This window comes from Nannospalax galili, unplaced genomic scaffold (assembly GCF_000622305.1).
Source record: "Nannospalax galili isolate Female #2095 unplaced genomic scaffold, S.galili_v1.0 scaffold304, whole genome shotgun sequence".
In the NCBI taxonomy this organism is placed as follows: domain Eukaryota; kingdom Metazoa; phylum Chordata; class Mammalia; order Rodentia; family Spalacidae; genus Nannospalax; species Nannospalax galili.
In genome coordinates, this window is record NW_008352325.1 from 704,481 (window position 1) to 721,146 (window position 16,666).

Consider the following 16,666-nt stretch of genomic DNA (forward strand, 5'->3'; position numbering starts at 1 on the left):
GAATATAACCCATAATGTGGCTGGTGCTGACTGGCTGGCTGAGTGTGAAGGATGAGTATATCCCATTATTTACAGTGCCCTGTCCACTTCTCCTTTTGTGTTCCCTAAGGCAGGTGCAAGCTGCCAAGCTGCAGGTAATCCACAGCTGCCCAGGTCACACTCCTCCACCCTCTCCTTGTGCCCACCCTGCCTCTCACAAGTCTTTGCTCAGGGACGTCCTACCTTTCTTTTGTCTTTGAATATTTTTCCAGTTGTGATAGTCTGTTCACTGCAAGAGTTGAAATTTTGTAATTTAAGTAAAAAAATTAATTTGTGTTATCCCTAATGTTGTGTTGATGCCAGATGTAAGAAATACATACATGTCAGTAATGACCTGAATTTAGCATTTTGTTGTATTTTAAGACCTCTTTTAGATACTGGTATATTAAAGAAAGACTTTAGTGTAGTCACTAAACTCATCTTCTTTCTCAGAGAAAGTCAGCCAGGTTTTGTGACTTGTAAAATGGTCCTGTGGTTCCTGCCTGTCTCATCTCACACTAGCTTTCCCCTGCAGAAAGGTGCTTGGAAGACCATGAGATTGTGGTCCAGGTGGAGGGCACCATGGGAAGTGAAAGTAAATTTTTATTCAGGAAGAATTATGCGAAATATGAGTTTTTCAAGAATCCTATGGTGAGTCTTCTCTTTGGGGGGTTGGAGTGGGACTCTGGAAATTTTTGAATTTATACTTGGGTTGAATAGTATCTGCTTATCAACCCAATCTTAGCTAAACATCGTTGAGACTGGTAAAGGAGGCCACAGTGGAAAGGATGTTTAGTCAAGGAAGAGAGGAAAACCTGGGATCTTTCAGTTAACTGAAAGCACACAGTTAAATTGGAATAAATGGGTCAAATATTCAACAGGAGAAATACTCATTATTCTTTGCAAATAGCAGCTCTTATCACAATTACATGTTGAAGAATGAACACTAGTCAGTGATAGGCATGCCGACATCAACTCCCTGACTTTCCGTTTCTGCTTTGGAGAAGTTGCTTGTCCTGTGACATAGAAGGAAAGGGGGTGTCATTGTCGTGACTTCCAGCATCTGCTCTTGTCCTGAATCATGGGGCAGACAAGCAGGCAGCTCTGATAATTTCACAGGAGTTTGATAGGTTCCAAGTAATGCAGCACAGCAGGTCTCTCACCTTGTTGAGTATTTCTTTTTTGATTATGTTTTCTTACTGGGTTAGATGAGCCAGGCAAGCGTGCTGAGCTGCATTCCCAGCCCAGGAATACTTCATCTCACGTGATGCATCTTCACCAGATTGTGACCCTGTCAGCCCTTTTTCATGGCACATGCCATGAGACTTGAGTTCTGCTTTAAATGTAGTTGATATTCTAAGCTTGAGTCTACCACATAAGGAAACTGAGTACAGCCTTTTGAAGTAGGATTGATAAAAGAATAAAAAGGACTATTATTTAAATACAAATATTCGTGATCATGCATATAGAACTTTTCAGTATTGACATAGAAATATGCTTTTTTTCCACTTTAATGCCAATCTATAACATGCTGGTTTTTCCCTATCCCTTAGAACTTCTTCCCAGAGCAGATGGTTACTTGGTGCCACCAGTCCAACGGCAGTCAGAGCCAGCTTCTGCAGGTACTGTACAAAAATAGAATTCTTGCTGAGATCAGTTTCTGGATAAAAGTCCTCTTAGAACTGTTACAGTGGCCTTATAATATGTCCTTAATCACATTAACCCTGGCTGCATGTTTAGAGTAACTAGAAATACATGTGCATGTGGGAAATCAAAGTAAAACAGTGCTTATGTGATGAACTGGACATGGAAGCAGTCTAGTAATGCCATTGCCGGGTGTGGCTGGGAGGGCAAGAGGATAATGCCCAAGTCTCACTCTGAGCATAGGTCCCCCAGGACAGGACACTAGCCAACTGCTTGGAAATATCTACAGACATACTGAGCTTTCATCATAGTCAAAAGTGGCTGAGTAGCCATAGAGTCCTTTTTAAAGTACTTATTGTACATTAAGAATAAGGAAACCTACTTATTCTTGCTAAAACCAGTCCCAAGAAAGCCTGCCCACCAGGGCCTCTGGGCATCATACAGAGCCATATTCTGCTTAAGGCTGGAAAATGGTGTCATTGCTACCCCAAAGCATGTGTCTGAGTGCAGTGTGCCAGGTGAGAAAAGTCTAGTCTCTAAGGAAAGCAACCACGTCTAGTGGTAACACACAAGACTAAATCCAGTTCCTTCCACATCTTGCCCACAGGCCCTTCTTTCCTACTTGTTGATGACCAGGTCTCTTCCCACCATCTGAAAGGGAAGGCTCGATTGTCACTGTCCATACACAAAGTCAGTGAAATACACATTTCTCTTCAAGTACTTTGACTAGTAGAGGATTTGTGTGCTATGTGAGGGTGTGATCCCTTGAGATGCTAAGAGGATTGGACCCCAGTGCCCAAGAGCTGCCTGCTGGTGAGGTCTGCTCACCATCTAGGGCAGAACACCCACTAATGTCACTTCCCCAGCTCTGCTTGTGACATGGTTCACAGCTTCCCTTTTCCATAAAAGTGTGGGCTAGCTGGGTTGCTTACTTGCTTGGCTCCTTTTAGAAAAGAACCTTTACTTCTAAGGCTGCCTGTAAAGGGAGTTAGCTAGGGCAGTGAGCTGTCACCATGGTGTCCCAGGCACTTGATATGCAGACAGACACCTTTTACATCTCTACTTTGGAAGTGTTCACAGTAGGCCGGGTACCCTGCTTTTTATTCCCAGGTGCCCCTAGTCAGTTGCTCTTGGCACTTGTTGCTGTGGACCTTAACTCTGGTGACCAGATGAGATATTTATTGGAGATTTTGAATTAGGCACAAGATCCTTAATGTTCTCTTATGAGTAATGTTGTGGCATGTCTGCACCACTGTTAGGGTCATTTGCTCATCTCTGCTTCAATACTAAATGTGTTTTGTACATGACCGATTTTGATGGAATTTTAAGACATTTGAAAGAAGAAAATTCTGCCTGATCCCAAAAAAGCGTTTTAACCCTTCAGGAAATGTCAGCTGTATGTAATAACATAACTGCGTTAGTCATATGAACATTACCTGATTTCTAAAATGTTCTCCTCCTTAGAATTTTCTGAACTCCAGCAGCTGTCCTGAGATTCAAGGGTTTCTGCATGTGAAGGAGCTAGGGAGAAAGTCTTGGAAGAAGCTGTATGTGTGTCTGCGCAGATCTGGCCTGTACTACTCCACAAAGGGAACTTCAAAGGTAGGTTTTAAACCTCCACTTTCAGCACTGATTATACCCCCATTAATTCATTAATTAGCAACTTGTATAACAGCTAAACTCAGTGGTACCAGTGTACTGGTGATACACTTTAGAAGCTGGGTGGTGGTACACAGCTAGGAATCTCCACATCACATCAGTCCTGTATCCCTGGGATGCCCAGTCTAGTTCCCTACTGTGAGCTGAGTGCCAACTCTCTGAGCTGCTTCAGTCATTGCGTGTACATTCTTGGTTTTAATAATTTGGAATTTGGATCCCAGCTGGTCATGGGATGGCTACTGGATTATTGTCTTGTATCAGTAGCTCTATTATAACACACAGCTGACACATTTAGCTTGTGTTATTATGGGAATTCTATGTAGTCATTCACAGGTTCATGTGTGTACCTAGTGGGGAGAGCTAAAAGATGCAAAGTAGCTCCACACCTCAAAAGTAAGCTGCGCATACTGTGACCTCACCCAATATCTCTTGTGCACTCCTGGCACACTTGGGCATATTCTTTACTTGTGGCTCTGTCCAGCCACATATATGCAGTGAGCTCTGTCCAGCCCACCTTGGCCAGGCCCTTATCTTTGAATAACTGTGGTCTCCTCTTTTGCTTGTATCAGGAAGTAGGGGAGCTAGTGGGCCCTCCAGCAAGGGTCCTAAGCGCCAGGCCAACCTAGTGCAGCTTTGGGTTGTCAACAACTAGCTGGTGGAGTTGTAAGCTAAGAGAAAGGACATCATCTTCAGCGAGGGGCCTGACCTGCTTCAGGGCCAGAAAGGGGAACTCCAGGCTCCTATTCTCATACCCAGATCTGCTAAGGCCCCAATAGCTCTCATTGGGCTCAAGCAGGCAACAGGGCTTAGGTGGAGTACTCAGGACGAGGTGGAACATGCTGTCAGTGGAGAAGTGCAGGTAGCAGAGGGCTGCAAGCATAGAGTATCCAGAAGTGGGGAGGAGCACTCTTAACAGAGACTTCAGACTAATAGACTCTGCCCTGGATTTTTTTTTTGTGATAATCTGGTCATAGGGCTTTGACTCAGCACTTGATATCTGAGAATTTGAGAAGTGGGGTTTTGGGGTAGTGCTGGGTGGATTTGGCTTTGATTCAGTACTTTTTTCACACTGTAGTTATGACCTCTAAAGTGCCAGAGAGGAAGTGCATGGGGGTGTACCCAGACTGTCCCTGTGATTGTGCACAAAGGCATGTTCTAGGCTGCACTGGCAAATGTGACCCCATACTTCACCTGGCTTCTATCCTACAGGAACCCAGACACCTGCAGCTACTGGCTGACTTGGAGGAAAGTAACATCTTCTCCCTGATCGCCGGGAAGAAGCAGTACAATGCACCCACCGACCATGGGCTGTGCATCAAGGTACCCCAGGACGCTGCTCGTGGGCTGGGGCTGGGAGCTACAGCCCAGGCATGTTCTCTCACCCAGTACTTGCTTATGGGTCCTTTTGTGTTGAAACCATTTCACACTGGCCTTACTGTGTGCTTATGATATAGTGGTCCTTGAGTAGCCCAAGTGCTCATGGAAAGATAGGTAATGCCAGTAGTGAACTCAGTGGCTTAAGGCCAGGCAGCTGTTGACTTCTGGGCTAGACTGCAGCTATTGCCTGGTAACAGTAAGGGGAGGAAAAAACTGGTTAAAGGAGGGGACCTGACCCCTAATAGTTTCTAGTGACTGAATGAATTGGCACTATCTGTGAGGGCCTCTGGTCATGAGGACACTTAGGACTGTCTACAGCGCTGTGTACCTTCTTTGCATGTGTATATAAGGATGTACAGTTATATGCACACACAGATAATGTGTGTGAGAGCATATGCACATGGATGTATTTGTGTACACAGCTGTACATGTCCATGCCTACTTGTGGGCACACAAAGCCATGTTCTCCCCATGGTGAATTTGTGGCAGGATTGATAAGCACAGCAGTAGCTGTCTTCCGAACACTTACTGTGCACAACTGTCTAACGATTTAATACCACTATCGTATTTAATCTTCATGGAGGCTTTTGAGGTGGGAACTAAGTCGGCCTCCTTGCCTGTGTCAAAGGAGCCAGTGAGTAGTTGTGTTCGGAGCTCATGCTGGTATGCTGGCTCATCAGCCAAAGCCCCTGTCCCATCCTGAGGGGAACCCAGAGCCCTTCCTTGGCCTGCAACAGAGAAAATTCCATCCTACAGTAGCTTCTTACATCTGGCTCACTGAATCCTCTTTTGGTCACAAGCACAGTAGCAGTTCTTAGCCTCAGTTTTATTTCAGTGGTTTCAGTTACCCATAGTCAACTGCGCTCTAAAAATACTAGATGGAAAATTCCAAAAATAATCAGTTTATTAGCTTTAAATTGAATGATGTTCTGAGTACTGTTATGAAACCTCACACTGCCCTTCTCTACCTTGCCTGGGTCATGAATCTTGCCTTTGTCCAGGGTATCCACTCTGTGTACCCTACAGGCCCATTAGTCACTTAGTAGTCATCTTTGTTACCAGAGTGAGCACTGTGGTGTTACAGTGATTCAACTAAGACAGTGTAAGCTCTGAAACTCATAAGGAAAGAAAAAAAAAATCCTATACTAAGGTTGCTAAGATGGATGTTAATAATGAATCTTGTATCTGAAAAATTTAAAAACAAAATGTGTCTGTCCTACCTCACCACACTGTAAATCTGATTGGTGATTGGTAAGTACTTGCTTATAGGGCTATTTATACTGCCTATGGTTTTAGGCATCCACTGGGGATTAAGAGGAGACTCCTGTAACTGGGAAGGCTGGAGGTGGAGCTGGGCAGCCAGTACCCATTCTTTCTCTCCAGCCCACACTTCTTCCAAAGTGCCTGGTGGCCCCTCACCCCTCCAGCCAAGTCTTTGCTTCTCCACCAGCACTGTTTTTGAGTTGGAGTAGAGGGTTCACATGGAAGCCCTGGGTCAGGTACCCCTGTGACAGCCTCCTCACTTGCCACGTGGTCCTCTACCTCTGCTAGGTACATCTGTCTGTTCTCCATGGCTACAGGAACTGTGACCTGCCCCGACATCCCTTGTGTCCTCAGCAACACCTCAGCCCCCTTCTCAGTGCTGTCATTGGTCTAGATTTGTAGCCGGCCTTGAAGCCACCTGACCCTCCAGACCCTCCAGGAGCCTCAGAGGCTCTCCCTTCTGCCAGCTAGCCCCTGCCCCCAGGGCCCCTTACCCTGGGGCTGTCTCAGGTGACTTTTTGAAGGTCTTTCTGTAACCAGGAGGCAGCTGTCCTCATGAATGCCAGTGTTCCCACCACAGCACTAGACCGCTTCCTCTGTGCTGTGTGCTTACCATGTTTAGCCCTTGTGAGGATTGGTTTTACTGTGTGTGGCTCCTCTGAAATCCCTAATCAGAGGGAGTCTTTTTCAGCTAAGGGATAAGAACTGAAGCTAGGTTGGAATTAGTCTATGGCTAGTCCTTAGTACAGACTTGTCAAGCATGTAGGTGGACAAACTCTACAAGGGACAAATGTACCGCTTGCTTTGCTCTCTGCTTGGGTGCCATCCTACCGACTACCTTGGTTTGAGGGAAGTGCAGCCCTCTCTAACATTTGGTGTGTGTGTGTATTTACTCACGATTGCCTGATGAGATTGTCTTTTCTCCTGTAGCCAAACAAAGTGAGAAATGAGGCTAAGGAGCTGCGCCTGCTCTGCGCTGAGGACGAACAAAGCCGAGCATGCTGGATGACTGCGTTCAGACTCCTCAAGGTACATATCTGGAGGCTGCGGTGGCCACTTCTCAACTGGATGTGGCTCTGTCTTGGCACGAACACATCACGATGTTTCCACTGTTCAGTCAGAACTGATTAATCAATTGTAGACGTACATCCTTCTAGATAAGATCTCAGGAATGTTCAGGTTGGATATAGGGGAGCCCTGTACATTATAGGACATTTAGCAGCATCACTGGTCTTTTTCTAAAAGCTGTCCAACCAGTGAAGACATCTAAAAGTGCCTCTAGAATTACACATGTCCCCTGAGCATCAAAGGGTGAGGAATTTCCCCAGCAGTAGACTACTCTCATTTCTAAGACTATCGTTAGGATGCCAGCCAGCCATGAGAGAAATACTCTGTAGGTATTAAAATAATGAGATTTCCAAGTGTGATACACATGACTAGAATCCCAGCAATTGGAGGTGAAGACAGGAAGATTATGAGTTCAAGGCCAGCTTGAACTACATAAAGAGACCCTTTCTCCAAGAGAGAAAGCGAGCACACATGCACACATGAGAGAGAGAGGGAGAGGGAGAGGGAGAGAGAAATTGATATCTGTTCTGTGCTAGAAAAACTGTTAATTATAAAACAGTATATAACAGTATTAGAATGTCCTATATTTTTGTGGGGGAGCAGCAGACAAAATCAAAGTCTGTATTTGACTTTGTTATGCAAGGAAAAGAAAGGTTACTAGGAAACAAATAAGTGCCAGTTTGGACAGAGGCCACAGACAAACCTTTAGACTTCTGTATGTTTGGGGTGTGTGTGTGTGTGTGTGTGTGTGTGTGTGTGTGTGTGTACACAAATGAACAGTTTATTTTTTAAAAGGAAATGGAAAAATGGTAGTATGCCCTGTAAAATGATACATTTTATTAGGCAGGGTGGTCCATTGTAAATCCAGCTAGCAGGTTCCAGTTCTTAGCCACTGTACCATGAGTGAAAACCGTAACCTGATTCATCACGGGAACTGACGGTGACACTGATTTGCTTTGTCCTTAGTGCAGATCCTGAGATGCTGCATAGTATTAATGCTAACATGACAACACGCCTGTTGTGAACATTTGTCCTCTACACCCAAACTCCATCTTCCCTCCTAGCAGCTTTGTGCCCATGTATCCTGATCTCTCTTTCACAGGTGACAACTGAGGCTGCAGGTGTGGCCGCTGGATTGCGGCAGAGGCAGGTTGAGAGGGGTATTCAGGCTCCTGAGCTCACTTCCTAAGTACTGTGCTTTTCTGTGCTCCCTGAGAGCCCTGGCAATTGCATGTTCACTTACTGTTTTATTTTGTTATGTTGTTCTGTTATGTTTTGATACAGGGTCTCTATGTGGCCTGTGCTGGCCTCAAACTTGAGATCCCCCTGCCTCAGCCTCTCAAGTGCTCGGAACAGAATTCTAGTGTCCCAGCCACTTTGCGGGTGTCATATGATCCAGTGATGCACAGATTCCACAGGTTTCAGGAAACGTCTTGAAGCATGGCTCTTACAGAAGGCTGGGCCACACCCAGGCTAGTCTTCAGAGAAGCCAGTCTCCAGGGAGCTTACAGTAGAATTTTTCTGTCTCAGTCCTAACTCCTTGTACCCCAGAGTCATTGGTCATTCCCAAGCAGGCTCTGAGAGATGTATATATAGCTCTGTCATTCCTTACCATACGTTACCATGTTTCTTTCCACTTTGCTCTCCCTCAATTGAAGACAGGGATTTCTGGGCCCTCAGAAAATTGTAGAGGCTCACAGAATGCCAGTTTACACTTGTGTCTCTGGCTTTGTATGTGTGTGTCCATACATCCATCAGTCTGTGCATCTGTCTGTCTGTCCGTCGGTCTATCTTTTGCAGAACTAGGGATTGAGCCCATGCTAGGCAAGCACTATACCACTGAGCTATATCCCAGCCCTCTTAAACTCACTCTGTAACCGAAGCAGGCCTTGAATTTGTGATCCTCCTGCCTCAGCTTCCCCTCAGCTAGAATTACATACCCGTATCAGCAAGCGCATCCACCCTCTCCCTTCTTGGTGCCACACTTCCTGGTGGCTGCTGCGTGTCATGGAAATGCCAACGTCTCCCTTGGTCCACTGGAGAAAATCACTAAGTGAGGATTTTCGACAACAGATTGCAGGCTCCCCTTGGGCCTGCACAGTATCCCAGCAGCACAGATAAAATATCAAGTTGTGTCTTCTCATGCTAAACATGAAGGTTTTGGTCTGTAGTGTGTAACAAGAGGTTCTTGACTCGCTCAGACACTTCTCTCTGCTAAAAGCAGATCTGTGTCATCTGGAGGTAGCAAGAACACATGGAAAGTTCCTTGTTTTATTACATGTATGAACATGGACACCCTAGAATCCTGAGTCTTCATGAAGAGTCACCTTCTACCGTCTCTAAGACTGTCATATTACTGTTTCTGGTTAGTGGACATGGTGCCAGAAGAGTTGAAGTGGAAATTTACATCACCCTACAACCATAGGGCTTTGGGGAAGGAAAACCTTGTTTTAAAAATTAATGAAGGACTGTCTTAACATTTTAAGTGCTTGCCCAGGTTTTTTTCCTTTAAAAAAGTGAAAAAGCCTAATGGCTTAGGCCCATGTATAAGAAACCTAGTACTGCTGTAGTCAGCGATACAGACTTCCTGAGTTTAGCACGTGGATTTTGTTCTTTACCCCTGCCTATTATATTGTTGAGTCATTTCTTAGACGCACTTGGGGCTGTGCCAGAAGTATTAGCACCTATTTCTCCTGTTCTCACCCCTTTTCTAAAAGTTTCTGAAACTGACATAGAATTCCACCACCACCACCACCACCACCACCACCACCACCCCACGCCCGTAAAAGGAGGTCTTGCTGCGTCTGCACAAGAGCCTGCCATTGTGGTTGCTTTGGTTTTAGATTACCCCACCCAGAAAAGGCAGTTAGGTTCATGTTCCACAAGACAGCAGACCACCCAGACGCCCAGGGAGCAGCCTCTACAAGAGCCCTGAGATGGTAGTGAAAGCCTGTGGCAAACAAAGGAAGCTCAGTGTGGCTGTGAAGCGGCATGTGGGGAGCAGTGTCATCTCAGCAACCTGAAGACTGAGCAGAACACAGACACATGGCTCACTCTGCAAAGTGCCTGTTCAGTACATGCTCCATGTCAAGTCCCAGGCCTCCAGATGCTGAGGTGTAAAGAGGGCAAGGGTCCGGTGGAGCCCAAGTGTGCCCAAGATGGCAATCACAGGATGACTTGGGTGGCTCATGTGTTTTCATGTGCACACACACTCCCACTCACATGCATACCTTTAATGCCCAGACTTAGACTGAGGTTCCACACAGAAAATCCTGTTGAACAAGTGAGTCACTGAAAGGAATTGATCTCCAGTTCATGGCAAAAATGAAACAGGCAAGGCCAGTTTGAAAAGTTTGACCTGAAGCCAGTTGTGTTTGTGATGATGATGTATTTACCTTTTTAATCCTTCAGTCTGAGATTGTGGCCATCTTACCTGTTGTAGTTAAAATACTCTTTGTTTTATAAAATATTGTGGATACCAAGTAGAAGCTTTGAGTTAATTTTTGTGTCTCTGTTAATTATCCAACTTGGCAAATCAGTTGACAAACCTTAAGGCAGTTGGCGCTTTTTTTTTTTTCCTTTCTCCCTTTCTCTCCAAAATTTGTCAAATCTGAAATGGAAGCATTGTGGATTTAGGACTTTTCCTTGTACTCTTTCCCTGTGAGGTAATCTTTCAAATCTAGTGATTCTCAAAGATTTTCATAGCAGAATTCTTTTCCCTTTCAAGGCAAAATCTATAACTGCCCAATAGGACAAACAGAAAAGACATGCTCAAACAATGTGGTATATTAGATTATTACAAATTAGCAAACAAAAATCCCCCAATTTCAGTGGCTTGTGACAGCAAAGACTTGCTCCCACCCTTGGCTTGCTGGAACTTGTCAGGCAAAGCAGCCACCACATGGATTGTTGCCAGCCCCCCATGATACAAAAGGACAAGAGTACGGTCTCACATGCCCAGCTAGATGCTGGAGCCTATAAATGTCCTATGTCACATATGAACCAGGGACATGGGCCCATTAAACCACAGGGCTCCCAGAAGGCTGAGCCCACTTGGGCTTAATGGATTCCTTTTCATTAAATCTATCCTAAGCAGGAAGTGCTTCCCACATGCTTCTGGCTCACCCATGCTAGAAAGCACCTCCTAAATTTGTCTTATAGTCCTGAAGTGGAGCTGCATTCCCTAAAGCATTCTTTGACCATGATTCTAAGCCTTTGGGTTATCTTTGCATAAAGAAATAAACTTACCTACCTATTACTTAAACACTAATATCAGACAGGCCATTCTGATTACTCAAGAGGTTACCTCTCAGGAGCTAGAGCAGGCTCAACTCATTACTTGCACTTCTCCATTTACTTACACATTCACTCACACACACACACAGAGACAGACAGACAGACAGACAGACAGACAGATGTTTGTGGTTGGGGAGATGGCTCAGTTCATGAAGTCCTTGTCATGAGTTCAAAGCCCTAGCATATCGGTAACAGCCAAGCATGGCAGCACACATCTGCAACCCCAGTTCTGGGGAAACAGAGAAAGGAGGATCCCTAGAGTTCATAGGCCAACCAGTTTAACCAATGGGTTAGTGGGAGGCCCTGTTTCAAAAAATGACTGATAGCCAGATGTGGTGGCACATGACTTTAATCTCTCTGTGAGATCAAGGCCGGCCTGGTCTACAAAGCCAGCTGGGGCTACAAGTAAAGACCCTATCTCAAAAGTTAAACAAAAAAAAGGACTAATGAAGACACTTAGCAACAACTTCTGGCTTCCTCACACACACACACACATGAGCACATACCACATATGAACACACATTTGTGTGTATATAGGCAACCTTTCCTATCCTCAGGTTTCATATCCTCAGAATCAACCAACTACAGATAGAAAAGATTCTTTTAAAAAGCTATATTTGAGGGTTAGGGAAGTGGGTCCTTGGGTACTGTCAATACAAGTATGAGAACTTAAGTTTGGTTGCCCAGCATTCACATAAAAAGCTGGGCTGGGCATGGCAGCATGCACCTGTTAACCACAGCACGAGGAAGAGGGCAGATCCAGCAGCTTGCTGGGCAGCCAACCTAGCCAAAATGGCAGGCTCCAGGTTCAGTGAAAGACTTTGAAAAACTAAGGCCGAAAGTGACAGAGGAAGACACCTAAACCCATCTCTGGCTTCCACATGTGCACACATAAATATGTACAGACATTTTCTTATCATTCTTTAAACAATACAGTATAAGAACTTTTCCCAGCATTTACAAAGTAGATATTCTGAGTAACCTAGAGATGATTTAAAGTACACAGGAAGATGTACATAGATTCTATGCACATACTGTCAGTTTTAGTGTTTGCATGGAGTCCTGGAACCAATTCCCTCCACAGCTACTGAGGAAGACTTGTATACAGACAAATAAATGCTAATGTGTGAACAGTTTAAGTGTATGCATTAGCAAGTCCTCAGAAGTTTGGCATATTTAGCATATTTATAGCTAACTGGTTTAGCAGTCTGTGTCATGGTGAAATTTGCTTCATTGTCTCCAGTGATGTTTCTTGCCCTAAAGTCTTATTTGTCTAATGTTAGTGTCACTACCTCTGTTTGTTTAATTAATGTTTGCATAGTTTTTCTTTTATATCAAGTATTTTCATTTCTGTTTTCCCTGTTGGCCCATTTCTTATACATTCATTTACTATTTTCTGGTGGTTCCCCTAGCACCACAGCATGCATCTTTGTAACTTATTAAAATGCTGTGTGATTTAATCCTTTCACCACATTCAAGCTGACATAAAGGTTTACTCCATTTCCCTCACCACTCATTTAAATGTTCCTGTGAATAATCATTCTCTCTGCATTGAGGCCCCTGAAGACATGTTGCTGCTGCTGTTTCGTAGCCTGTTTTTATTTTCCTCACCCACATATTTGCACTTTAATTTTTCTTGAAAGTGCATTCTTCTCTGTGGAGAACTCGGCTTAGCGGCCCCTTCAGTGTAGACCTGTCTCTGTCGTAGTCAGGCCTTTGCTATGGAGGAGCTTCTTACTAGTTCTGGCAGTTATTTCTTCTCTGCCTGCTCACCACTCCCTTCTCTTTTGAGTCTCTATCATTTACAATAAAAAATGTCAGCTAGTGCCTTTGTTGAAATAATGTTTTTGTTTTCTTTTAACATTTTCTCTTTGCTTTTGTTTTGTTTTTAGCATTTTTTAGTGATGTCTCTGAGTTTAGACATGTATTCTTGAATCTGTAGTTTGGTGTCTTCTCAACTGTTGGAAGTTTCATGATTTTTACTACAGATATTTGTCCTGACCTGTCCTCTCTCTTCTCCTCTCACAGGAGTACAATTATACCATGACAGCCGATTTTGTCATGTTGTACATGTTTACACTTTAGAAAAGAGTGTGTGCTTTAGGACCAAGAGCTACATACAACAGAGCTTGCATCCCATGAAGCAAGGTCAAGAGAACGATGCATCCCCCTGATAACTTTATTTCTTCTTCCTGGCTATTTTTTTTTTAAGTCTTCAAAGTTGGTGTTTTGAATGACTAGTTGGGGAGTGTTGTTTGGGTCGTTCAATGCATAGGAGACTCTGTCCTATGGAGACTGGCTTTGGAACTGACTATGAACATTCTCCTTGCCATGGCCTTGGATCATTTGCTTCATTTCTCTGTGTTTCAGTTCCATTATCTGTAAAGTGGGGCTAATGGTAGGGCATAGCTTATAAAAACGGAGAGGATCAAATGAAACAAACCACTTAGTACAGTACTTGACCCATACAGAACTCAATAAAGGTAATTCTTGATCTTACCTTTATGATACGTGTTGCTCCCCTCCCCAACATTCCCAGGGCAGTCAGCATCCCTCTCCTCCGGGATAAGAGGAATTCTGAGGCAGAACTGACAGACATACGCCACGCTGAATGTGCTAGGCCCCTGGGGGCCTTTGGCTGGGTATTGTTAGCTCTTCAGTGTCAACATTGCCCTCCCAGCTGTGGGGTTTACTCTGGGCTGGGGCCATGGGAGCTCTTGGGTACTGGCACTGACTCTGGCCTTTCCCCTTCAGTATGGAATGCTTCTGTACCAGAACTATCGCATCCCTCAGCAGAGGAAGGCCTTGCTGTCTCCCTTCTCTACCCCTGTGGTAAGTAGACTCAGGACTCACCACAGTCAAGGGCCTTTTCAGCCACCACATCACCATGTGCTATGTGCACTTTGTTTCAGCATACCCCACATGGGCCATTTTCCAGGAGAGTGTTTTGTGGTCTCTGCAGTATGACTCCAGGAAGACAGGCCCCCTCCCCATCCTGCCTCTGCCCGGGACTACATGAAGGGCTTTACCTCCAACTCTTCAGGAGCCCTTTTTCTTATCTTTGGCTTTGTTCCTTTAAGCCATTAGACCCATGGAGATTGTTGCCCTTCATGCTGTAGTCATTTCCTGGAGAGAGTATTGAGAGAGTAATGATCCCTAGTATGTTTTATGTGTGCACTCTGTTTCCCAGAGGTGCAGAAGTATGTCATCCTCTCAAAATACGACCTTAAAAGCATTCAGTGCCTGTTCCCATAGAAGAAAACAATGCCACAAAACAGCCTGCTGTTTGCTTCCCCAAAGTCTACAGTGAGGATAAAGCTCAGGCCCTTACCGTTCCCATTTCCTGACTGTGTTTAAACACAGGTTAGAACAGCAGTAAAGGGCCACACAGTACAAATGCTACTGGCCAGGGGTCCTCCCCTGCAGCCTTAAGTCCTGTGAGAAATTTGAAACCTTTCTTTCATTCTTCCTCCCTCAGCCTCCCCTCCTCCCTCCCCCCTCCTTTATCTCTTAATTTCTTTCTTTCTTTTTCTTCCTTTCTTTCACAAAACCTCAAGCCATTTTTATTTCAGTTCCCCTCTAATCATTTAATTTTCAAGCTGAACTCGGGAACTGGGCTCTGTTAGTGCCCCTCCTGGTGTCTTTATGACGCATTCATGCCAGGATCACCAGCATGCTGCAGTGGCTGATTTTCCTGCATTTTGGAACTTGTGGTCTTTCATTTGCAGCGCAGTGTCTCTGAGAACTCTCTGGTTGCAATGGATTTTTCTGGACAAACCGGAAGAGTGATCGACAATCCGGCTGAAGCCCAGAGTGCTGCCCTAGAAGAGGGCCATGCTTGGCGGGTAAGGCACTAACTAAATCTGGTTGAAACTGATTACACAAAGACACCCAGCTTTTCGTCGGAGAATGTCTCTATGGGTGTTGGTGGGATCAAGGCATCATAGTAACTGCAGGAAACAGTCTTCCCTGAGCCCTGCATACTGTCAGCCAGCAGACACTCCACCCCCTCCACCACCCCCATCACCCCACCCCCACCCGCTGACTCTTCGGAAGGGGCAGAAGGGGGAAGCAGAGCTCTCTGTCCTCTTTGACTGTTGGGTAGAGCTATTCTTGCTGATAGATTGTTATTGGCTGTCTGTCGAGGGCATGGGGCCAGGACTGAATGGAACTCACAGATGTTCGCATCGGACTCCCCAGGGGACAGTTGTCTCACCAGGCTCAAGTCCAGACTCTGCAGATGGGAAGACTACCTCCCATCTCAGGTTTTCCTGAAATTTAAACACCATATGCAGAACACCAGCTTAGGGCTGTGCTTGGAAGACAGCCCCAGTCCTTAAGCTGTGGTGTGGGAAAAAGCAAAAGTCTGCAGCACAGGGATTCTGGAGAGCAGTGTTCTGAGACCTGAGTTTAATCTAATAGCCTGTGCGTCTCGGCTGAGATTCTCAGGATTTTCACTGTAGGTCTTTTGGGTGAGAAACATTTTGCTTTTTTAGTGCTGGGTTGGCTAGAAATACACCAGGAAGTATTCGCTTTTGTTTTTTGCCACCGTGGCTAATGAGCTCTTTATTTTCAACTGTCAGGCGGTAGCATCGGGGTTAAAATTCTTGGGACACTGCCCAGCCACCCTATCCTGAGGCTGGGCAGTGGGTCATTTCGTGTGTAAGTCTGTCATCTTTGATACTAAGGTGGGCATTTCTTTTGCAGAAGCGAAGCACAAGGATGAATATCCTGAGTAGCCAAAGTCCCCTTCACCCTTCCACCCTGAATTCAGGTAAGTGTGGCAAGTTGCTCATATTGTTGTATAAAAATAATAGCCCTGCCCTCCATATCTCCCTGATTGTTACAGGGGCTCAGGCACAGTGCACCATGCCCCTGCAGCTGAGCTCTGAGTTTTATCAGAGTTGTTCTCTTGGGCTCTTGGGGAAGCTCTGTGCAGAGAAGCCATGTTTTCTTCTCCGCTCTCTCTTCTACCCCGACAGTGATTCACAGGACCCAGCACTGGTTCCATGGCCGTATCTCCAGAGAGGAATCTCACAGGATCATCAAACAGCAAGGTCTCGTGGACGGGTAAGGAAAATCCACGGATAAGAGCTGTGCTCTGTAGAGGTCTCTCTGCGCTAGGCACATGCTCTGCCTCGCTCCTAAAACTGCCTTGCAGAAACCAGCTCAGAGGCAAAATATGCTGGCCTTGCCCAGTTAAGGACAGAAGTGATTCTGACCTATCTTGTCCCGAATATAGAGTTCTTCCCACCTTATTTTCCACCTTTCTTTCCCTCACATCTGTTGTTGGTCGAAACAGGTCACTTTCTAAATGCTTACGCATTTTTGTTATTGTTGT

At 45.2% G+C, this 16,666-nt stretch overlaps 1 protein-coding gene across 3 annotated transcripts in view; it reads left to right on the top strand.

The window, feature by feature from the left end:
• Grb10 (growth factor receptor bound protein 10) overlaps positions 1 to 16,666 on the top strand; it is a 138,837-nt gene that overhangs the window by 111,920 nt on the left and 10,251 nt on the right. For all 3 annotated transcript variants that reach the window (XM_029554173.1, XM_029554175.1, XM_029554174.1), the window contains 9 exons: positions 554 to 669; positions 1,572 to 1,640; positions 3,127 to 3,264; positions 4,531 to 4,641; positions 6,892 to 6,990; positions 14,080 to 14,157; positions 15,054 to 15,170; positions 16,033 to 16,099; positions 16,308 to 16,395. In XM_029554173.1, the coding sequence (XP_029410033.1) occupies positions 554 to 669; positions 1,572 to 1,640; positions 3,127 to 3,264; positions 4,531 to 4,641; positions 6,892 to 6,990; positions 14,080 to 14,157; positions 15,054 to 15,170; positions 16,033 to 16,099; positions 16,308 to 16,395 (883 nt within the window). The remainder of the gene's footprint in view (positions 1 to 553; positions 670 to 1,571; positions 1,641 to 3,126; positions 3,265 to 4,530; positions 4,642 to 6,891; positions 6,991 to 14,079; positions 14,158 to 15,053; positions 15,171 to 16,032; positions 16,100 to 16,307; positions 16,396 to 16,666) is intronic.